This window comes from Zonotrichia leucophrys, chromosome 14, assembly GCF_028769735.1.
Source record: "Zonotrichia leucophrys gambelii isolate GWCS_2022_RI chromosome 14, RI_Zleu_2.0, whole genome shotgun sequence".
In the NCBI taxonomy this organism is placed as follows: Eukaryota; Metazoa; Chordata; class Aves; order Passeriformes; family Passerellidae; genus Zonotrichia; species Zonotrichia leucophrys.
In genome coordinates this window covers 12,609,001-12,633,470 of record NC_088184.1, presented here as the reverse complement: position 1 = coordinate 12,633,470, position 24,470 = coordinate 12,609,001, and the positions used below count along the sequence as shown (strand labels likewise).

Here is a 24,470-nt window from a genome sequence, read left to right as displayed (position 1 = left end):
GGTATAAAAAGAAGACTCACATCAGTTTTTCTGAGAGAAGCAGCGAGAAACAGAAGCAGACAAGACAGAAAAAGAGCAGGAGCAGCAGAAAGATGCAATCTAAAGGCCACAGGCAGATCCCAGAGGACTTTTGGTGCCAACAGATTTGATTTCTAGTCTTGAAGCCCAGACTCACCTTTTCCCCCAGACTAAAGGCTGCTGAACTCTGTTCACAGCAGCTGGAGGCATTGCCAAATGCTGCACCTGACACAGACACAGCAGCTGCCCACAGACAAGTCAGATCCCATTCTTGAAAGATAAGCACTGATACAGAAAAACTTCCATGAGCAACTCTGCAGTTTATGGCCTGTACTGACAAAAACTGACAAGCCTGGGTGGGATGACAAGGCTGATTGATAAGGGATTTCTGATTGATAAGGAATTTCTGGAAGATCCAGAATAGCACATGGGCACCAGAGCTGTGGTAAAGTCTAACATACCTGGAAAATCAGCCTTGCAAGGAATGAGGGAATTCCAGGAATATTGGTGTAGGGATAAACTAAGGGGTTTTGAAGCAAATAAGAGTGATTTCACACAGCACCTCATCATGGCTGGGGTTGGAAATGACCCCTGGAAATTACCCAGACCAGTCCCCCTGCTAAAGCTGGTTCATCCAGGGCAGGCTGCAGGTGTGTTTTTACCACCTCCAGAGAATGACACTCCACAACCTCTCTGAGAAGCCTCATCCAGTGCTCTGTCACCCTCCAAGTAAAGAAATCTGAGTTTTCCATGCAGCTTTTCCACACCCTTGTGCCATTCACCAGCAGCATGGATGCTCTAAAGGTCCTGTGGAGTCAACAGAGCTCAGGCTGTGGAGTAAACAGCTCCATTTACAGGTGCTGAGCAACTGAAACCTCAGCTCCTCACTTTTCAGAGGTGTCAGATGTATCATCAGCATGTCAGGTTTTGTGCCCAAGGGCCTGAATGCCCAGCATTAACTGCAAGGGAGAAATTCAGAGTATCTGAATTTGGGTTGTACTGCACCTGGTGAATGACTGTCAGAAAGAGGCCATAAAAATGCAGCACTATTTATAGGGGTCAGATGGCATTCTGAGGGGGCATTCTGGGTGGCTGTATAGATGACTCCGCTGCATATTTATAAGGCTTGGTTTGAATCACACTGTATGAATTTAACATTTATTGTTGTAGGCAATAATCATGTGTTGAAATTTAATATGTGTGGTGAAATTATAACGTCTTCCAAAGACTATAATGTGCCAGACACAAGTCCCCACACACAGCAATTTTTAGGAATAACAGTAATTTGCCAGTATCAGGTCAAACATTTAAATTTTTTGGAAATTACAGAATCACAACAGTTAGAAGAGGACAGGAGCCATTACTCCAAGTTCACCCTGCTGGCATTGCGGTGTGTGGCAATGAGAGGGGTCACAGCTCACATTAGGCTGAAAGAAACAGATACTGCATTGTTCAAATATTGTATTGGTGTTTGACTGATCTTCACTAAAATGTCAAGTACAAGCAAGGGAGGAAAGAGTATTTGAATATAAATGGGTGTTTTTAATAGTTGTTGAGGGTTTTGGAGGTTTTTTTTCCACTCCAGACATCACTGGAAAGATGTGTCTCAGAAAAGCCCTTGGGAGCCTGCAAAATTTGATCCTGTTCTAACTTCCACCGTGCAGAGTTACATGGTCACTGATTTTAACATTCAAAAGATAGCAGTCAGCATCCATTACATACCCTTCAAGCTGCACTGGAGATGTGTGACCTAATCCTAGATACACACATGAAAGTCAGAAAGAACAGAGAAAGCCCCAGGGGCTCCTCCAAAGCTGAAATTCCTGAATCTCTCAGAAACTCAGGGCTGCATATTTAAGAGGAAAATTGAACCTTCAACACGGAAGCCTTCCTCCAGCATTACCATAAACTAATTTATTTGGTGAATATCTTCTAAAAGAAGAGGAACTGGAAGCCTGACAGCCCCTTGTAGGTATAAAGTCTGTAACTCCAGACAGAAGATCAGACTGGCCATGCTGGGAGAGAAGCCCCATTGTGGATGCAGGTACAGCAGGCTCCTTGGAGCAGGAAGTTTCTTTGCATGAATATCAGGTTAAAACAGAGAGAGATGAAAAGATCCATGTGGTTTCTTGCTACCCCTACTGTGAGCTGCAGTCTGTGTGTTCTGAAATAACAGCCCAGGGAACACATGTCCTGTCTGCAGGGCTGAAAGGAGGAAGAACTTGTTGGGAATATCAGAGACAGAGCTGGGCTGCCCAGAAGTCCCACTGCTCCTAGGTCCTGTTGCATTTAGGCCCAAGGCAGAATGTCTGTGTTCATCTCAGAACCTCTGAGCCTTGACAAATCAAAAGCTGCAAATATTTCTTTCCTTTGAGCCCAAACTGTGATTAGGCAAGTCCAAAGACATTTCGTATTATAGTTTTCCTGAAAACTTATTATTTTCTTACACAGTAGATGAACACAGTCATCAGGATCTTCCCCTTAAGCACCACACATGAAAAATTATTTCCAGTGCTTTCAAAGAAGGCATCTGCAGTGTTTCAAAGTGTCTAAGCTGGAGCCACGAGAGCTGCTGCTGTTTCCAGAGGTCTGAGCACGAGGCACTGAGGTGCTCGTAGCTACAGAGAGAAATAACTTCTGCTCTGGCAGTTCTGTACACACAGTGCAAATTCCTGAGCAGCAGAAAGGCACAAAGAAGACCCTTCAGACCCTTCATCTGGACACTCCTGGAGAACAGGGAGGAAGGAACAGCCCCAGAGGCCATGTCAGAGCCCAGCCAGGTGGGCCCTTAGGCCACCACTGGAATTTGTCTGTGTTCCTGAATCCTGTGGTCTCACAGACTTGAATTCTCCCAAGATGAGAATAAGATGTCTTTTAATGTAGATCTCTGGGCACAAAACACTCTCCAAAAGAAGGGGAGCCCTCTGACTCTGTTTTATTCATTTGTATTCCTTTGGACAGACCAACAAGGCCTCAGCCCTCAGTTCTGCACAACCACTCATCATGCCAGGCCCTTTTTTCAAATTGTTTTTCTCATTTTTTTTCAGGTTTTACTGTCTGACTACATTTAATTTAAAGAGCAGTTTGGATTTCATACAGTGGAAGAGTTTGGTTCCCCATTTTTTAAAACTCCTAAAATTCATAATTTCCCGTAGAACAGTCATTTAAGAAATGACTATTGCCATTTGTCACTAAAACTTGCAGAAGTGGAGCAAAAGAATTTAAGATTATCTCAGCTTTCAAATTGGTTTGTTCATGGGAAGACTCTTTAAATTACTTAATCTTCAAACTGTTAGTGATAAAACAAATGTGCTCTTATCTAATCTGCAACAAATCTTTCCCAAACTGTTACTCTGCCAAGCGAGGAACATGATACCCTTTAAAAATTTATAACAACTGCAGCTAATAAAACCAAGGTTTGGAACCACCTCAGTTTATCTTTTCTGGAACAATATGAAGATGTCAGGGAGCTCTTTGCCACATTCAGAAGAAAAGTGCAGCAGCACACAGCTAGAGGATTTTCTTCTTGTTTATGCAGTACTACTCTAATACACTGGAGATTCAGGCTTTTCCAATAGTATTGTGATTTTAATTTACAGACTGAGATATATTCTCAGAAATATCCAGAAAAACTTCTGAGATAATACTGTAGGTCACAAATAATAATTTGTTGAGTAGGTGTCTTTGTGCTCAGTTCCACTGCCTTCTAATAGGGCTCTGGTTGCCATCTGAGCCACACTCAAACTGTGTTACTTCTCTTAGCTGGGAAAGTCAAGGACTGATATATTTGGAAAAAAGCTTTGATTAACTCACTGTGACATCTCTGATGCATCTTTTCATTGCTACCTCTGTTCTACCTGTTAATCACAAAATATTTTTCTCTCTTGATCCACAGAAGTTCTCACAGCCATGCTATTGAGGGGCTGCATTTGATTTCTTTCATTCTGCAAACAAACCTCTTCTTTTAAGCTAATTTCCTTTCTGTTAGTTGAGACCCCTCATTAAGTCCACGCTGTGTTATTCTCCCAAGAAGTACAGCTCATTATCAGCTCCCAATCTACACATCCACACTACAAATATTTTATGCATGCAAATGGACAAGCATTCCTGATTCTCTCTAAGTACTGCCCCCATGGACTAGGAGAGATACACTGCAGAAAGCCTAAGGTTTGAATCTTGTCTGCACTTTCCTCTAGAACCCGTCCCTTGACTAATTAAATGACAGCCAGATCCATCCAAGAATTCTAAAGCTGAATATAAGTTATGCATTAACTACTAATCCTTTGATTTGGCTCCCTGTTTAGAATTAGAGATCCATCCTGCAAGCTCAAGGAACTCATAAATAAAGAAATCTATCAGGCTTTGCTGACACGTTGAGTAAACACCTGCATCTGAAGTGTCGTGTTCCATCAGAAGGAAATAAAAGTAATTGGTAACCAATTTGTTTCTGCTTTCTTTCATCTGCTTGTTCTTATCTACAGACCTTTTCATAACTTGATTCCCTGACAGCCTCCTAAAACTGGATAGGAAATAAATAAAACATTTAAAAATAAGAGAGCAGGTAAGCTACTAAAGCACTGCTGGTTTAATATGATTCCTCAGTGATTATTTTTCAGTTTTATTGTAACTATATTTAAAAATCTTTTTGATTAACCAAGAGGCTGCTTTAAGTATTGCATTAGGCTGGATCTGACATCACAGCAACAAAGGCAAACCAGCTACAATAAAATCTTATGAATAAGAAAGAGTTTGAACAAAACCTATAAATAAGTAAATCCATCTCTGCTCCTTAAATAGAAGGTAATAACTCCAAGGAACAGAGGGCAAGGAAAGAGACTGGAACCAAACTTTGTCCAGCAGGTAATAAATATAACAGACACACAGTGCTCTAAATGAATCTGGAATGGAGCTTTGCAGAGGGAAGAGCTGCTTTCTCACTTAACAGCAGCTACTACAAATTGCTTTAGCAGAATACAAATCATACAGCAGTCTTTAAAATTGTATTTTCAGAAGGCTCGAAGATGTAAAGAATCGTGGGCTGCATTCCCTCTGCAAAGCTCCAGGAGTGCACGTGCCTGAACCCGGAGCAACGCTGACACTGCTGGCACTGCCAGGGCTCCAACCTGCCCAGGACAGTCCCAGAGATGAAAGCTTGACTTCACACAATCATGTCTGGCTGAAAACATCTCAGTGTCCCCAGTCTAAACCACCTCTTTCAGTCTAAAAGTCCTAAACCACCCCGCACTGTGTGCACTGTGTTAATGTGCACAATTTCATCAGACATGCCAGGAGCCGCCATTTCCAAATTCCAACCTCCTCCCTACAGCAACACTCAGAGAGGAGGTGGTGGTGGAAACAGGAGGGAAAGGGCAGCAATGTCCCCTTTGAAAGAATTAATTCCAAAGTTTCCCTGGGAGCTGGAGGTCCAGCAAACAGAGCTGCTTTAATGGCTTTTGCTTCCCTGTCCTGTTGCCTCAGCAATGCTCTGTGCCTGCAGAATGTCCTTGGCTCCCGACCGGCACCCGCAGCACACGAGCACAGGAGTGCTCCTAAAAGCCTTCTTGCAAAAATACAGGCACTTGACATATGAAAACTGGATGTATGCAAGGCAGGAGTTAATCAGGATTTAATGCACCTAAAAGCCAAGATAGGGAAGCTGCCCATTAAGGATTTTACTACTGTATTTCTCAAAATTCCCATTAAATGTATAGTTTCGCAGGGGATTTACAATCGCAGCAGTGTTTAAAAAAATCTATTTGATGAATTTATATTAGCAGGGAAGAACGGCTGAATTAATTTGGAAGATAACCCTCCTTCACCTCCTTTGTTCTGTTCTCTGAAGAAAGGTTCAAATGTAAGGTCAATGAAATATTAAGATATCAATTTTATTTCCTATTATACCTTAGCCCAGAGCCTTTTTTACTAAAAAACACATTGCCTCGAGAATTACCCAAGATAGAAAGGAAAGCTTTAGCTCTTGCTGGCTCCTCTGTGCTCTCTCTGAGTTTGGCTTCACAGAAGTACATCCCCACATCAGCAGAGGTTGGGTTGGTGATAGTGAGGCGTCTCCCAAAGCTGCTGATGCCACTGGTGATCTTGATCCCATTTCTCTTCCAGGTCACGCTCAGCCTCTCAAGAGGTCTGCCAAAAAATACAAGAATAAAATCATAAAACATATATACTACAGAATAACCTCTGTGTGCATATATATATGTTTATACACATGAGGAATCTAATATTACAGATTATAAACTTCTTTAAGTCTTCCTCTATCCCCAAAACACACTGTTAAAAAGTAAATACATGTATAACTTCTACACATCAAGGACTACAGACTACTCAAGTGGCATTATGCAAGTACAGCTAATTGATACAGCAATAGAACTTAAGTGCTAATAATTTGATTTCTCCAAGCAAAAGGAGTAAATACTGCTATGGGAATCAGCTGCATGGGAAGTGCTTTCATTACAACTCAATTACCAAAACAATATTAATCATATCAAGAACATCTCTGCCCTCAGAGGGGAAAGTAAATCAGTTGGTCTTATCACCCAAGGACTTCAACTATTCACTTCCACTGAAATTCAAAGCTATTCAAGGCCAGCTAGATAGAAACATAGGAGGAATGCTGTGAATTCTGTATTACAGTGCATTATGAACAGTTGAGCAATAATCTCTGCAAAATGAGAGTGTCTGAAAAAATGACTTCATAGGAGATCCTCACTGAATTTATTTACTAGGAAGCACCAACTGTTTAACAGCATCACCTCTGCTGTTGATAGGCAACAGCTGAACTATTATTAACCCTCACCATAATTTTTTCCTTAAGATAATGTCTGCTGCTTGAACAGCATTTCTTTTCCTTTCCATGTGAGGACCAGGTGGGAAAGCACCCCTGCCTGACCCTCATTTGGCCAGAAAAATCAATAGGCTTAATTCAGTAATGTTGGACAAACAAGATCACTCGTACGGTTGCTCTGAAGAGCAAGCATCCTGCTTCAATCTCCAAATTATTAAAATAAAAAAATGCAAACAACATTTTAGAGAGGACAGAGTCCCAGCGAGAGCTGTGGAGGGGTTCCCGTACCTGGCGTTGGCCACGCACTCCAGGGTGGCCTCGCTGCTGCCCGCCACCACGCTGGTGTTGTGGGGACGGATGACCATGGCGGGAGCCGCGCTGTCCGAGGGGCTGCTGGCACCTGCAGGGCACAGACACACCCGGTGAGCCCCAGGGACAGCCAGGGCTGGGACAGCCAGGGTGCCGCCTTCCAGGCACTGCTGCAAACGGCACCCTTCAGCCTCACCACAGGCTGGCACCTCCCGATGGCGTTCCAACCAACCCAGCAGCAAAACCCCACGGTGGGAACACAGGAATTTCCTCTGGCTGCCCTGGAGGGCTCAGGCCCCTGCCCAGGGGGCTCAGAGACCCTGGCACAGAGCCCCAGACCCCTGTGCCTTGGATTTAGCTCTTGGAAATAAACAATTACCAACCTTTACATGAAGAATTACAAGTCAAAAGAGTTTAAGCAGAATAACAGTTAGTTTGTCACAGGATGAAAAATAGATTTTTGAGGTTTTTAGAATGGAGGCTCGGCGTCCCAAGATGGAGGAATTTGGTCGTGCCTTGTCCTTTTTCCTTCTTCTTGGCCTCCATCTTCTGGGTGATGTTGGCACTTTTGGATTGGTTTAGAGTGGAAGCTCACTGTCTAACATAGGTGATAGGTATTGGAAAGTAATTGTAAATATTGTACATGTAGTTTTTAGTATAAAAAGATAACACCACCCCGGGGGCAGGCAGAGTGCCTCTGCCTGTCTTGCTGAGCAGACCTTGGTTGGACAGGAGAAAGAATTTTCTAGATAAGAAACAATAAACAACTTTGAGACCGAGAACTGAAGAGTTCTGACTCCTTTTTTGACCACTGGGCTGGGAAAAGAGACTTTCTAACACCTTGGGGTCACTGTGAGCAGCAGAGATCCTGAGACCCCACAACTCCCAAGAACTGGCCCCTGCCCTCCATCCAGGGATATTCTCTAAGACAGAGAAATAAATTAAGCATCCAAAATGTTTTCTTCTGTTGAGCACTTTTTCTTTATCAAACACTTGCTGACTTATATTTTTAAGACCTTTTAATGTTTTGTTTAATCTTACCCCTTCCACACCATTTCAAAAGAGTCTGCCAATACTCATGTTAGTTCTTTAAAAAGATTTTACACACTGGGGAACAAATATAAAATTAACAAAGCAGCATATCACAGCAACTTCAATCCCCTTTTCTTATCAGGAAAGTAAATAACCCAAATCTGTTACTCTTTTGTGAGGCTTCATACTGTAAATAATTTAGCTTATGCAACAGTCAGCAGACACTTAAAAAATGGTAAAAAGGCAGCTTGTAAATTTTCTCTGTATGCATTTAGTAAGTGAATTAAAATATCCATGTATTCATAGGTACTTTGCTTCAAGCAACTCATTTGGGAAAGAAAAATTAGCCATTTTTTAGCTTGAATAACACAGTAATAAAATTTTCAAGGATATGGAAACCAATAAACAAATTACAGGGAAAAGTAATGAAAATAGAACTAAACTGATGGAAAAGCAAGCCAGTTCATCAAATGTTTTCTGCACAGGAGGCTAGTCCATGCCCATTAAGCAGCATGGGAAATTGGAAAATGCGAGCTATGGACCCTAAAATTTAAGCTAATTCCTTAAAGAACAGAAAATGGTCAGAAGGACTTTACTTGTTGGATAGACAGACTTTGGTTATGGGGCTCAAAAAGTTCACAAGGTGAGCAGATTTCTCAATGACAAATCCTTTACATTTGGATTTTCTAATTGACAGCAGTTAATGTAATACAGGAGATGCAAGCGTGGCACAGTTTTAAAATTTAAAGAATACCACCCACACTTCTGAATAAATTCAAGCATTCAAGCACAGTACTTAAAGAGTAAGCAGATATTTATTTCTTCCCCTAAATATGCTCTGTCAACCTGACACAGCATCTCTATGAAACACACACAGATCTCAAAACACAAGCTGTTAGTAGCTTTTACACCTCCACATGAATATTCCTGGAAATACAATGCCATCAGGTAGAAAAATCTATTTTCTGAGATTTCTGTGCTGGTCTTATAGGTATTCATAGCAGAAATTTTCCAGTTAGTAATTAAAAAAAACAACCAAAAGAAACAAAAAAAAAACTCAGAAAACAAGAGCTGATGATCAGATTAGAAGCTTGTTACTGATAAGAAATAACCTCAGCATCACTGCTCCCCACCATTTCTGCCCAAGATGAAGGTTTACAACAGTGAATGCTAAAAGATCAACAAACCAGTGACTAATTTAGCAGCAATCATTCCTTATCTCCATCTGGGAGAGAGGAAAACCACTTGTCTGACTTATCAGCTCCCCACTAAAACCAGACAAAGAGGAGAAGTTGGCTTTGTTGTCACCCCCATCACCCACATGAGTGGCCCTGTGTGCACCCAGCAGATAAGAAAGGAAATAAAAGTGCACATTCCCCATCCTGCAACCAGGAAAAGGCAGAGATTTCTTGGTGACTGTAACAAAAATCTAAAAGCATGTGGTTATTGTTATTTTGTACCATCTCTGAAATAAACTTATTAAAAGCAGGCTCCTGCTAAAGGCTGTGATGAACAGATTCTGATGTGAGACAGAGAGCTCATCAACAGGGTCAGAGCTTGGATTCTCAGGAATGCACCTACAAAGGTCAGCTATGGACATAACAGCATATACAGAAAACAACAAAATTTCCAAGTATTACCCAAACAGTATGGAGGCAGCATGAATATTCCTATTTTATATTCAAAGACAGCTCAAGTTTCCCTTTGCAGCACTAAGAAGCTCCTTCCCATAACTCACTCTGTCCCCAATCTTGCCAAATCAAACTCCACAGGGACATTCCCTTTGCAGAGGGCACTTTGCAGCTTTGTTTTATAGCTAATTGAAACACCAAAGGAGGATCTTAGTTTTACTTTAGAGCAGAAATCTCAACAGGGCTGTAACTTGGCATCTGTGTCTTTCAGAACTTCATCCTTTTGTAAGAAATCCACAGGTTGGAGTATCAGAGTAGCCAAGATCCTAATGGAGATAAGCAACACTGGGATTTAGTTTGGACGATGGGATGTGGCAGATCAGCTTTCCATCAGGCTGGGGAAGGCAGAGAGTTATTGCAAACTCTCAGATAATGAACAGCTACCCAGACTCCCCAAGTTTCTCATCCTGCCTGTCAATAAAGCCACTCCATCTTTCTCCTGCCTCCATATGCAGCACACAGATGTGATTTTACTTGACTGATGCTACACAAAAATCCAATGCAGAATGTCATTGTTAGTAAACAGACATTTTCTTTTAAAATCTTTTGTCGAAAACAATTGAATTTCTCTTTTTCAATGCTCCTTTTTTACTTCATCAGACTTTTTGCTGCCTGAGCTTTCTAGCATTTTGCTGCTTCTGGCTTTTCATCACCTCTTCCTTCTTCTCCCTCCCCTTCCCTCAGCCTCTCTGCATTCATCTCTGGCATTTTCTCCCTTTTTTTCCATCCCATGGTCTTCTAAAGACGTTTCCCACTATTTAAGAGCCGCTCAATTTCTGATGTATATTTTAATTGAATGATTGAACTTCAGCTTCTCTGAAGGAAATATTAAATACACTGAAATGGAGAAGTAATACAAATGCACATGGGAACAGAGCTACAGTGAGATGAACCCACTAACACGAAACCACCGTTTCCAGCTATATTCTACCTTTTTGGAAAGAAAAGGTCTTCTTTCCTCTCCATCTGCTTTCTGAGCCCTCCTCTCAGCTAAGAAAGCAAAGCAGCATTAGGGAAAAACACTGACCCCAGAAGCGCAGCAGGGGATGCCTCCCTATCAGACATCATCAGTCTGGGGGGAACCTGTGGGGAGCTGCAGAGACAAGGCTGAGTGACACTGAAAAACACTTGGGGAGTGCTCTTAATCTGATTTTAGCCCTTAATAGATGACTGGACAGAAGGACAGCCACAGGCAAGAGGCCTAATCCAACAGGGAACTGTTCTGCAAAAGACAGCTCACACTGCTTTATTTTCCTTTCTCTCCATTTTAGCCACTGCACTCCCAGCATTTCCAATCTCCCCTTTGCTTCTAAACTTTCTCATTTATCACTGTCTGAGCCATTGCCAGGATCTCCAAGGGCCCAGTACCTGCAGGGCCTTCAGGACTGACCCCAAACAGTTTTTGAAGCAAGACTGTGGGAACACCAAAGACTTGGGACAGGAGGGAGTTTGTCCTCCAGCCTTCATCCCCTCATCCCCAGCTGCTCATGAAACAGTTCAGCTGCTACCATTTGCAGCACAAGATATTAAGGTAAATTGGTATTGATATTATGTTTTCCATATTCAACTTTTGTTTGGTTATTTTTATAAAGAGTCAGAAAAAGAGAGAAAAAAAGAGACAACAGAAAATGGAAAGGGATGATCTGGGGTTTTTTCTGTCCCTTTGAACATAAACTCCTCTCCAGACTGTGGAATTCAGGAATCTGGCAATCCCCCACACAGCAGAGATAAACTGAGAGAAGAAGAAGAAAGAGTGAACAACTTTTGCATGGTCTGTTTGTTTTTATCACCTGTGGCTGTGAATGGCTGCACATCACGGAGCTGCTCAACTTCTCCCTCCCTCCTCCTGCCTGATCAGGAATCAAACCCATCCAAGGCCTAACACTGATTTCTTTTTTTTTAGTACTGATGAGCTGTAGAATTTTCATCTGTTATTTAAACACAATAATTATGTACACTGCCCTATCATCTCTGCAAATACAGTATTTTTATCTCTGTACATATATTGACATGTAAGGTACAGGGAATTTTAAATATTGTAATTTACAGTTTATAAAGATCCCAGACCTTATCAAAGCCACTTCAGGGTGGTTAATTTTCCCAACAGAACTGAAATCTCACCCAGGCCAGATGACTGAAGACACAATAGGTTCTTTCCCCTTCAGAAATGCATAAACACTAAGTTCTTCCCCAGATTTTACATTATGACATGCAAAGTTTATCTATGTCTGTATTTGCAGTGCAGAATATTAAGTGTATTACTTCAATGGGAGCTCAAATTCATGTGACAGAGATATGAGGTAAGCCAGCCTCAACAGAAACTGAGAGAAACTCTTTATCTCCTGAAAATAAATAATAGTTTGAGTTCAGACTTGAGCACAACAATAAGGTTTATTTTTGAGGTTTGCTTATAGATCCTAACCCTCTGAAGAAGCTTAATCCAAACCAGGTGACCATGAGCAGGAGGAGGATTGTCCAAATAATCAAGAACCTGGAATGTGAGGCTGGCTGCACCTCATCTCTACCCTCACTGTAAATTACTGCAAATACTGCTCCATGTCCAGCTTGCACTGAAGAAGGGATCCCACAGGAATCAGTACCCAAAAATAAATTTACTTATTCATGTTATGAAATTTGTCTATGTGAGAAAAAAGCTCCACAGAAGAGATCACCAATACCCTACCCTCAAGATAATAGAGAAATTGAGTACTTAAACAGAATTTTGAAACCATTTACAAGTTATCCTGAGAGAAAAATATTAGAAAACTTTCACCCAAAAGTTCCCACATTCTTCCAGGCTTGCAGAGAATGCAGAAATGCTTTGGTAATTACTATGGAGGATACATGCAAAGCTTCATTCTATCAAATTATGGACACCCCTACTAGAAAAAAGGATAGGAGATAAGAGTCCAGCACAAATAGCAAAAATATTACATCTAGTACAACATTATGGCATCAGGAATGTGCAATCTCTGCCTGGGACACAGAATATGAGAAAAGAAGAATATCTCAAGATTGCTCGAGGGGAGAGAAGAAAAAGCAACCCTACAAATACAAACAACCTGATGGAACACACTCCCTGCTGCCAGGTACAGCCTGCAGATGGTTTGAATTATGAACCCAGAGTGGATTAATGCCCCTTTCCCTCTCCAGTACAAGGCACACAACAGGAATTGGATCCTGATCAATAATAGATTAATTTCCCTTCCCCTTGGAGCAAAAGATGCACAACAGGAATTGGAGGCTGATCAACAGAAAAGCAAATGCTGACAACCACCTGCAGGCACCAGAGAGAAACATCATGCAATTAATGAAAAGCAAGTGTGTTCTCAATCATAAACCCATGTCCAAACCATGTCCATTGGTTCCCTGCTTATTGGAGTGATTCCTAAGTGCTGAGACAATAAAAGAGCATTAAGATAATCAAAGTTACTGTTGCAGTTTCCCACTCTGACTCTAGCAAGACTATTTATTTTCAAGAAAAGGGAAATCTGATGCTGCTGTCACTGCACAGGTCTCTGCTCTGATTTCTAGGCATAAAGGAAAATAACAGAGACTTTCCTATGAGGCTTCTTGGTCACATTTGTTTAGTTTGATGAAGAACATAAAAACTCCAGATGGGTTTTTTTTTGAGCCAACATTACATAGTTACAAAATAATTAGCAAACTAATGGTGGAGAGTTGTTATATCAAAAATTATGACTTTTCAGTACCAAAGAATGCTTTCAGACTTCTCAAAAATTTAAGAATTAACATACTTAATTTAACTTTTGAGAACCTAGACTGCAGACCTAAAAAAGCAAATAAAGAGCAACATACAAACTTAATTTTGTGGATCAAATTTATAGGGAAGAAACAGCCTAGCTGTTTGCATTAATCACAGCAAGTGAATTCTTCTATATCCAGCCCTTGTCTTGAACCAGACATCAAACATCACAACATATGAATAAAACACCAGATACAAAAAAGATTTACAAAACCCAAGCAAAACAAGTGAATGATCTAGGTCGGTTGTATTTATTGACTCTTTACACTCTTGTCACTGTGACTAAGCTTTGTCCACATCACAACAAACACAGGATGCATTTCCACTGCAAGAAAAGTTAAAAAAAATCTTAAAAAAATGAATAAAATAATAAGACTCAGAACAATATAGAGCAAGTAGATCCCAAGTTAAACATCCAGACTTTGAGGAGGGATATGGGAAAGGATCAATTAGAAGAGATTTCATCAGCACCTGTTGAGGAAGCCTTGCAATAAATTCGTTTTACCTGAATTTCCCATGTCATAAAGGCTGAGAACCTCTCCTCCCTCCTTTTCCATCCACCCCTCCTGGGCCAGTGGGATTGTCTGAATTTGTCATAATGACACTTCTGAAGCATTTAAATTCAAAAAACAAAGTTACCCACAGAAATTAACCCATACAAGTGGTGATTTCACCAGTCCAGATCCTTTTTTGGTTATAAAGCTTCCTGAAGCTTTTCTGCTCAACCTGCTACAAACACTCCTAATTCCCAGCTTCAATGGCCAATGCACTCTCTTAGTTCTTCTGCCAGAGCTGTCCTTTATAGTCTGAAGAGCTGCTCTCTCTCTGTTTACATCCTAAAGCATTTACAGAAAACAATCCTGTTCTTCCACAGCCTTCATTTTACTAATGAAACAAGCAAAACTTGTCTTGTCTGGAAAGATTCACTGAAAAACACACAAAAGATGAGGAGTAGGAGTAAAAATCCAAGCCAGCATCACTCTGTAAATGCTTCCAAATGTTTAAACAACTAACAGCCACGTTTTAAACAGCTTTTTTCTCCCCCTCTGTAAGGACTTTCACACAGAGTGCAAGTGTTGTTAATTTAGCCCTAGGGAAAGATTAATGGAAAACTCAGCTCTAGCCAGAAGACAATTTATACCCCTTTGTGTGTAGATAGAACAGTAAAGAGGAGATTTATATATTTTATTGGATAAAACTGAGTCTAAAACACAGGCTGAAAAGGTGTAAAACCTTATAGAGAGTTCTGAGGGTCCACTTCTGGGCACAATGAGAGGCTGGGGCCTAAATACACTGATTTAAAGATGGAAAATGTATTTCTGTAACCAACAAAGTGCCCCAGGAGAGGCAGCAAGGCCAGGATGGCCCCTGGTGACACAGTCCCTCCAGCCTGTCTTTCACCAGTTCTGCTCTGAAGACAGGGATGGAAGATGTGGCTTTTTTCTTGATTTTCCTCTCTTTCTACAGATCATTAAGTGCAGGTGACCCAGCAGCTGCTGTCTGGGGGGTGAATTCCTCTTTTTTCTACTTCCTGAGGTCTGCAGACCCACTTTGTATTACAGGACTACCTCAGAAATAGATTTCTAGCATTGTCCCATGCAGTTTTAAGGAAATTAAACCACTGCTTAGTTACACAGCTCCCTGTGAATCAGCAGCTAAATTCAAAAGCAGACCAAATTCCTGCTCAAACCCTCTGCAATTCCCTTCTCACAACTCCTCATGCAGAAAGAGCAATTTGGAAGTTCAGTCTCTGTCACTGACCTGACCTTCCCCCATGCACAGTGAGGGGCTTCTTTCTGCCTGGAAACTTATCATCCAGCACATCATTAGAGCTTTTAACATGAAAAAATATCTAGCCTCAAGCTATTCCAGCTAAAGAACACTCAGGTGGCGTTTCAATTCGCCAGATAGCTTTAATACCAGCTAAATAAGTGGATAGAGTGTGTAATCTTATTCAACACCAGTTAAAAGGGGGAAAAATATCCATGGTCTGGCAGTGGAATCTATTAGCCTCAGAGTCATCTTCAAAGGGATGCAGGAGGCAAAAAGGCAGAGCAGCAGCCAGGGCCCACAGCCTTTGGCTTCCCATGGAATCACAGAATTCCAGAATGGTTTGGGTGGGGAGAGACCTCAAAGCCCATCCAGCGCCACCCCTGCCATGGCAGGGACACCTTTTACCAGCCCAGGTTGCTCCAAGTTTTATCCAACCTGGCCTTGGACACTGCCAGGGACCCAGGGGCAGCCACAGCTGCTCTGGGCACCCTGGGCCAGGGCCTGGCCACCCTCACAGGGAAGGATTTCTCCCCAGTATCCCATCCATCCCTGCCTCTGGCAGTTCAGAGCCATTCCCCCTTGTCCTGGCACTCCAGTCCCTTCTCAGCTCTCCTGGAACCCCTTCAGACACTGAAGATGCTCCAATGTCTCCCCAGAGTCTTCTCCAGGCTGAACAACCTCAAATCTCTCCCAAAACACGGCTACGTTTAAAAAGACTTGAAAATAACTCATTAGTGGGAATTACTTTTAAGAGGCTGTATATTTTTACGATGTACTTTAGTGCATTGCATGAGAAGCATCCTTTTAACCATAAACAGACCCTCATTTGGCAGGAGGAAACAGGACTGAGGGGCCTGGCAGTGGTTGCAGGGGTTTCTGTAGCACAAGGCAGGAATCACTTTATCCTAAGGACAAAATTTTAAGGCCTTGCATCCTCAGTGCTTGACACACCTGGATATTTCCCATTTGCTTTTTTAATAATGGGAAATTTAAGTTAATAAACCACACATCAGTAGCTGGATGCTAAATAAACCAAATCTGTCACTTAATAATTACGTCCAGAAATGCAAATTCAGTAGTGAGAAGAGCTGAGAGGAGAAAGGAAGGAGGAAAGCTGAGCTGGGGACATGGCTGTGCCACGGGGATCAGAGAGCTGCTGCCATTTCTGGGGCTGCAATTCTCACCAGCACATCCTGGTTTAATGTCAAGCAGCAGCAAAGAGAGAGAAATAGGAGATAATAAAATGCTGCTTTCTATTTGCAAATACGTCTTTGCATATGGCTTCATGTTGGGGTTTTTTATAAATGCATTTCTTAACTCCTTACTTTGGCACATATAAAATCACACAACTGACAGCCTACTTTTGCTTTTTCTTACTTGTAAGAAGTTTAAACTCTTCCTCTTAGAAATGAAAGGGTGGTAACAACTAAAGAAGAGAATGAATCCTTCACTGGACTTAAATAAAGCATTTGCAGTGACTTTGGGGGAAATTCTTTATGAAATACCTTCAACAATTTATTTTATGACAACAATAATGGAAGCACCATTTTCAGAGGGAAGATTTAAGATTAAACATGCTCTGTAGAGCATAAAGCAGATATGTACAATTGATCACATGTGAGTTCCCAAGATCTATTTCTCTGTAGCAGTTTTTTAAATGAACCTAATATTGTGGGGCATTACATGGAAGCAGAGACTTGTGCACACAGACTGATCACAGAATCCCAGAATGGTTTGGGTTGGAAAGGACCTTAAAGCTCATCCAGTTCAGGGACACCTTCCCCTAACCCAGATTGCTCCAAATTCCATCCAGCCTTGCCTTGGACACTTCCAGGGATCCAGGGGCAGCCACAGCTTCTCTGGGCTCCCTGTGCCAGGGCCTGCCCACCCTCACAGGAAGAATTTTTCCTTAACTTCCTAGATAATCTAAATCTCTTCTCTTTTAGTTTGAACAAGTTCCACAGTTTACGTGCCCTTCACAATGAAAGGAGGAGCTTTTGTGTCACAGATATTTGAGGCAAGTGTCCAGGCCACCACCTGGGCCCCATTCCCACATTCTTAAAAAACACTCAACCAAAGCCATGCAAGTCTGTTTTTGTAGGTGATGGATAAGCAAAGTATGGGTCAAAGCTTTTTCCAGAAAATCCCCTCCAAGAACTGAGATTAAAACTTGCCACATATAGACATAATTTGAACTTTAAAAGAAATAAAACAACCCTACCAATTTTAACAGCCTCAGATCCCAGATACCAGAGGCTGGGCACAGTTCATGAAGGCTTAAAGGAGAGCAATTCTACAGTGAGGATAACACTGAAATAAACAGGCATTCTTGGTTTCCCTGTTGAACTTAACTCTTCAAACCCAGATGCACTCACTGAGCAGCATTTTAAGCTCAAGGTCAACTCTTGCTGCATTCTATTTTTATATCTTTATACACATACACACATCCGAGGAACATGTTTTGGGACCCAGATTGCTACCTTGCTCCCAAAGGTCTGCTATTTCCAAGTCTTTACATAAAGGGAACAGATCAGAAAAACAAGAGGATACCCCACAGCCTTCTTCCAGCAGCTAACTCAACCAAACATATGGAATGACTTGTCAAAATAATATTTTGAGAAATAGGTTATCAGGGGCCTCAGGTCCACTCCATATGGTCTAAAGTTCTCCATCCCCTGACCATATCATGCTACTTCTCCACTCTCTTCTATAAAGGGAGACAATCCTTAATAAAAGGAGAGTTGTTCAGGTCACAGACATTCACAATCAAATAAAATTTCATTTATAATATTTACAGTACTGTAAAATAATAATAAAATAAAATGGGACAAAGCCATGCACACAGCAGAGCTGAGAATCCACAGAAATATTTTTATCTAACAAAAGAAAGTTTTGTTTCCCCTTACTAGCGCAGATGTTTTTTTCTAAGTAAAGTGCAGCTTCCCCTTTGCAGTCTTTGTGATTATCAATCTCTGGTTATTTTATAATATAACGCTGCCTCAGACTTCAGCAGGGAGAAAAATACACATTGCTGCATTTCCTCTGTCACCAGAATAAAACAACTCTGAAAGCAAAGAATGTTCCAAAAGAGCAAACAATAACCCAGCTAAAGAAAGTCTACAAATGTATCCATTCAAAAATAATTCCACAGATGGATAAGCATTTAATTTTCTGAAGTGAGAATAAACCAGCCTCTCTCTTTTCTGGGATGTGGAATGGGGTTTTGGACCTGCCTATTTATACCCAGCACATAAATGCTGCTCAGAGAATGCTGCAAGCCCTCTAAAAAGAAATCTAAAGGGAAGTTATTACTCCAGGCTCTTTGTTGGTGCTGCTGCAGTCTGGGTAGTGCCAGCATTGTTCAAAACAAACTGTTGGCTGTACCTTGCCTGGCCTGTACAAATGCTCTTTGCATTAATGTACTTAGGATCTCCTCTCTGCTGTGCCCTGCCAAGAGAAGAGTGGGATGTCTTCTCAATCTTGCATTGACTTCCTGCCCTCTCAGACAAGGGTTGGTCAGAGTTTTTGGCTGTGTGGTTGGTAAACAGCCTCTCCTGAATATGACAGGGACTCACTGCTGTGATAAAAACCATCAGCTTATTTCCACAGGGTGCTCTTGACTCCCAGCTCATCCAAAACTTCGTGTTTCATGCTGCTTCTTATTTGAAATTTTCATCATTATAATATGACACTCGGATGTCACAACAGAATTACAGTTAATAAGGAAAATTAGGGGGAATAAGTGGAAGATAAAGTGGCACATTAGAAAACGCACCATCGTCTGAGACATGAATTTTTATATTGTTGAGGTACAAGTAACATCTATTTCATTTTGTTTTAAAAAGAAATCAATTCACCCCTAGGTTTAGAAACACTCTGTCACTTCCCAAAATGTCCCTGGGTTGTCAGTTTGAAATAAATTGGCAACGTGTCATTAGGCAGAACACAACTGCATTGTTTCGACTTAATTAACCCATTTTATTCAGATTTGCCCCAAAAATAACCCTAACAATATGATTCTGTTCTCCAGATGGTGATGGGCTGTGTCAGAGCAGAACTATCAGCTGTCAGCTAAGCCAGAAACCAAACACTGCAGGGTCCACCTGAAACCCAAAACCTGTAGATTGTTCCCTCTCCTATACACATCTCCTGAAAGTGCTTACACAGAATGAGGGGGATGAATCACTGAATCCCTGAACACACACATGAAATGCACCTAGAGCAGATTAAAATGACTCCAAGCAGGTCAAACAGAGCTGCCAGGAGGGCAGGCTGAGGAGCTGGGTGCAGCCAGCCCCTGGTCCTGGGTGTGATGGGGATGCTCAAACACCCACAGCACCAACCTGGCCCTGCCACCTCCTGCTCGGTGACTCCTCTCCAGGCTTTTGGCTGTGGGATTGGTGCTGAAACCTCACTCTCACCTCCAGTGGGAGGAAATGCTGAATGAATAAAGCATGTGCAGTGTCAAAAGCTGGTGCTGGCCTCTCTGCAGGCTGCTGCCAGCACCCTACAGAGTGTCACGAACTGCTCCATCTCCCTCCCCTCCTTCCTTTCAAAAAACATTATTATAGATAAGAGATTAATGTGTGCCAGACCATTTGGCTATTCAGGAGCAAAAGAATTTTGCAGCATAGACTGAATTTAAGACAATAAAATGTGTTACCTACTGAACCACAAAATCTCTAAGAGGACTCAGAAATAGAAGCAGCTTTTTGAAATAAACTGTAATCTCTCTGCCCTGTTCCCAAAGTCTGCAACTTCAAACAAAAAACCCCTGAAAAACACAAAGCCTGGTGATATATAAAAATAAAAGTACAGATGAAGCATTTTTGACATTTCTCTATCACTCTTAAAAATAGTAATAATCTTGAGCTATTGAAGTTGCTGAAAGAAAATAAAAATCAATGTGTTTTCACTTAGCAGGGCTGAAAAAGAAAAGGATCACTTGGTATTTCAGCAAAATGCTTTAATGCCACTCTGTAACAGAGCCCACTATAAGGTGCAAGTAAAGCTCTCCTCACTCAAGCATTTACTGCACCCAGGATCAGGGACTGGGGAGGGAACTGGGACGAGGGTGCAGAGCAGGGCAGAGCAGCCCTGCCCCAGGGCTCTGGGAACAGCTGCCCCACGTCCCACCCACAAGGCAGAGACTCCAGACACATCTCCTGAGCATTTCATACATGGAATAAAGCAATTTATTTCCCAAAACATGGAAACTGCACTGGGTTTGTGCTTTCCATGCTTCCCACTCAGCCCTGATCCAGAAGCTGTGATGCGCAAATCTCAGAGGGAGTTTGTTGTTGATGTGGGGGATAGCTTAATTTGCTTTTTAATTTTTATTTAAAATAACACACATGGAAAATATTACAAGCTTCAACTCCAATGTGTACACAAAGCTCAGCAAATGTTACCTTTTAAGGTTTCTCTGCATTTTCCAGTTTCTGTCTGGTAACAAATTTTAGGTGTGCAACCATAGGCAGGACAAAAGTGACCAAATTTCTGAGAGACATTAAGAAGCTTTTGCATATCATTGTCATTTACTCACTTTGAAAATAATAAATGAGTCTTCCCTCAGCACAGGCAGGGTGGACATAAAATTGTGTATTTTATAGTGAATCATAAGTACCACTCATAATAATTAATAGCAATAGCCAATGTAAAGGACAAGAAAAAATAGCATGTTGCAAACAAACCTGTTCCTTTTTTCATATAGGAGAACCAGAGTCACAAAAAATGCTTTTAAACAAATGCTTTTAACTGCTAACAATTTTTCTGTTGTTTCTTATTCCTCTCTATGCATACAAATGCATGGAATGTAAAACCCAGCAAAGAGGGAAAGTGGAAAATTTTAAAAAGCTGATTTACTTCTGTACAAATCCTTTACTCCTACCATTAAAAAGTACAAATTATTACCACTGGAAAGCAGAAGGAGTAGAAAGTGCTCTTGAAAAATAATAACTGCTTCTCCCAGCACACCAGAGACCTCTAGAGAAGATGGAGGAACCATTATCTCCATTTTATGTGTGGTGAAAATGAGGTGAGGACAAACATTACTGAAATGAGGCTGCACCAGGTGCATCTGACCTGTTTATTACAACCTTTTAACATATTAGGTTACACTCAAATACAAGATGGGAAGATTTTGTTTTTTCTTTCCAGTTTTCAGCTGGAAGATACAAATCCTAGGGGATCTTGCAGGCTCTGAAGGTGTCTCCCTTCTCACAGCCCTTTTCAGGTCAGTTCTCAGTTGGAAAATTCCTTAATGAGATGTGGCAATCTAAATTTAATTCTGCTGCTGGACAGTTATTTACAGTATCTTTGTCAACAGCAGAGCAGAGAGGGGGGAAAAGCAGAGGATTCTCCCAGGTTGTACCACAGGCAAGAACCAGGCAATTTGCATTTCTCAGTTACTGTCTCAGGCTGCCCTCAGAGCCTGGCACATGTCACCACAGCAATTGAACTGAGCTTGAGCTTTACAAAGCATTAGAAATGGTGCCTAAATCCCAGATCAAAACATGTGCTGAGGCCATTCAGCCAGCAGGTTCCATCCCAGGGTTAGAATCCTGCTTTCCTGCCCCTCCATCTCCACTGCCATGTCCTGCCAGATCTTTCTTCTGTCCTTTTTCAGAAATCAAATGCACACATCCAACGAAATTGTAAGTTTAAAAAGCCAAGATGAAAACCCATGTGAAGCATTGCAGAGGATGGGTTCAGTGGGTGTGAAGTGTCAGTGAGGACTCTCCCCTTTCCCTGGGAACCAGCCAGGAAAGGAGCCTGGGCAGGGGGATGCTCCTCTCAACCCTCTGAGCTGAATCCTTCCAAAATTCAAACCAACAGCATCTCTGCCTTCCTAATCTTCTCTGGATGCAAACATGGTCAGTGTCATACACCCTCAATCAACTCCTGGCTGCTCTTTAAGCTGCAGGAGGATGGATTTAGATTGTATAGATTATAAATTAAAAAAACATCCTTCGCTGTGAGCGTGGGGAGGCCCCCAGCACAGGTGCCCAGAGAAGCTGTGGCTGCCCCTGGATCCCTGGAAGTGTCCAAGGCCAGGTTGGACAGGGTTTGGAGCAGCCTGGGATAGGGGAAGGAGTCCCTGCCATGGCAGGGGGTGGGACTGGACAAGCTTTGAGGTCCCAACCCAAACAATTCTGTGAGAAGGAGCTTTGAGAAATGTCCCCCAGCCCCTCACGCACTGCAGAGCAGCTGAACCCCAGCCCCTGCTCCCTGCCAAGGGGGGCTGGGCTGCGCTCACTCCCATCAGGTGGCCCTGCCCTGTCACTGTCCCTGGCACACTCCTCCTTCAGACAGCATGGGACTGTGGCCCTTCTGAGGGACCTGAATTGCTAATTTAAACTGATTTTTCAGCCTATGTCCCTCATTGTGACCGATGTCAGACCACAGAGCAAAGGAGCTCAGTGAGAGGCTGGGAAGAGCTGCTGCTGCTTTGCTGATCCTTTGAGTGGATGAGGACATGGGGCACAACAGGGCAGCGCTGTCCCCACCTCTGAGGGCTCTGTATCTTGATGAAACTGGATGCTCTGAAGATCATTTATACCAAGGAATTCAATTTTTATATTTGCACATAAAAATGGTTTCTGAAGGCGTAACTTGGGATGGGTTTGTTTTGCCCTGATCACTTGATTACCACAACCAAAAGCTGGAACTGGGACAAGAGCATTCACAGAGCCTAAATGACAGATATCATCCTATTTCTGTGAGGATGCTAAGGGATATTTGAGAAGGGATATGACTTTCTCTTTAGGAAGAATGAAAAATAAATTCAATTTTTTTCCCTTAACCTTTATGAATCCCAATTTCCCATTTGTCTGTGGTGACAGATTCCTGTATTTTTCCCAGAGGAAAACACAATTTTCCTTGAGTAAAGAGAAGCAAAAGAGAATGCAAGTCAAAATATTTTGATTATTTCAGTTCTTTCAAGGGCCACTTTCTAAGGAAGGAACTGGATGAATTCACCCTTACAGCTGCCCTTCCCAAGTGCTCTTGTACCTGCGGGGTGGGATGGGCTCCTCAGGCCACCAGGAGGAAAAGGGGAACATAAATACATTACTAGTTAGTAATCACTCTTTGTCATCACTTTAAGGACTCAATTCACCAACCAAAAAACACTTTTTCGTCTAATGGAGGAACATTGGACAGCTCAAGGATGAGGCTTTTTATGAAACCAAGGACTCTAAATTGAAAATTAGAGTAAGAAATACCCTGATTGTTGAGGATGCATAGAATGAGCGGCTAAGTTTTATAAAATCTCCTTCCCTTCACAAATACCCTTGGCTTGGGGGGAAAAATCTGTTTAAAAGACACATTATTAACTTACTAACTTCTATAATGAAGGTTACAATCCTCAACCCTTCCCATTACATTGCAGAAAAGGCATCCAAAGATGAAAGAGAACGTTCACCAAAGCACAAATATCTGTTACCATTATTTGATGATCAGCTTCAGGTTAAACCTGTCTGCCTTGAGACTGGAGATTAATAGTGATAGCTTCTTTTAATGACTGCAGAAATGCCACAGTGCCTGCCAATAACAACTTGAGCAATGAACAGGTTGCTATAGAATGTATTGTTTATGCACCACTGACTGCAATCTCTATACAGAAAATTTAATAGACCCTTTTTTCCCTCTCAGCAAGCTTATGTGGTTGGGGATTTAGAACTGCATTATTCCTTATGACCTGACTTATTTATCGTGTCAATCATAGTAATGATGTGTCAGAATTATCACAGTTCTGAAGCTTTCCCTTTATCATCATTTTGAGAGTGTTCTTTCTTAGCATTATAAGTACATATGACAGAAGAGACATCAGAGGCATAGATTTCATGCATGGCTCTAACAAAATCACAGGGTTAAACAGCTACTTCGAAAGCCAAAGCACCATGGAATAACTTCTTCTATTTTTTCTAATTCAGTTCTTGTAATAGCAGCCAGACACAGCTGCAGTTGCAATTAAGGAGAAAAGATGGGGAATAAAACAGCACTGAGTCAATTGCCAAAGGTCAAATTAAGATGCTGGGATTTGCAGGTCCTGACCCACATAACACCATGTAGTTGGCCT

At 41.8% G+C, this 24,470-nt stretch overlaps 1 protein-coding gene across 5 annotated transcripts in view; it reads right to left on the bottom strand.

Annotated features, from left to right (window-relative positions):
• Positions 1–24,470, bottom strand: part of SDK1 (sidekick cell adhesion molecule 1) — a 387,510-nt gene that overhangs the window by 148,475 nt on the left and 214,565 nt on the right. For all 5 annotated transcript variants that reach the window (XM_064725525.1, XM_064725524.1, XM_064725523.1 and 2 more), the window contains 2 exons: positions 7,106–7,217; positions 5,969–6,159 (listed from right to left, as the gene is read on the bottom strand). In XM_064725525.1, the coding sequence (XP_064581595.1) occupies positions 5,969–6,159; positions 7,106–7,217 (303 nt within the window). The remainder of the gene's footprint in view (positions 1–5,968; positions 6,160–7,105; positions 7,218–24,470) is intronic.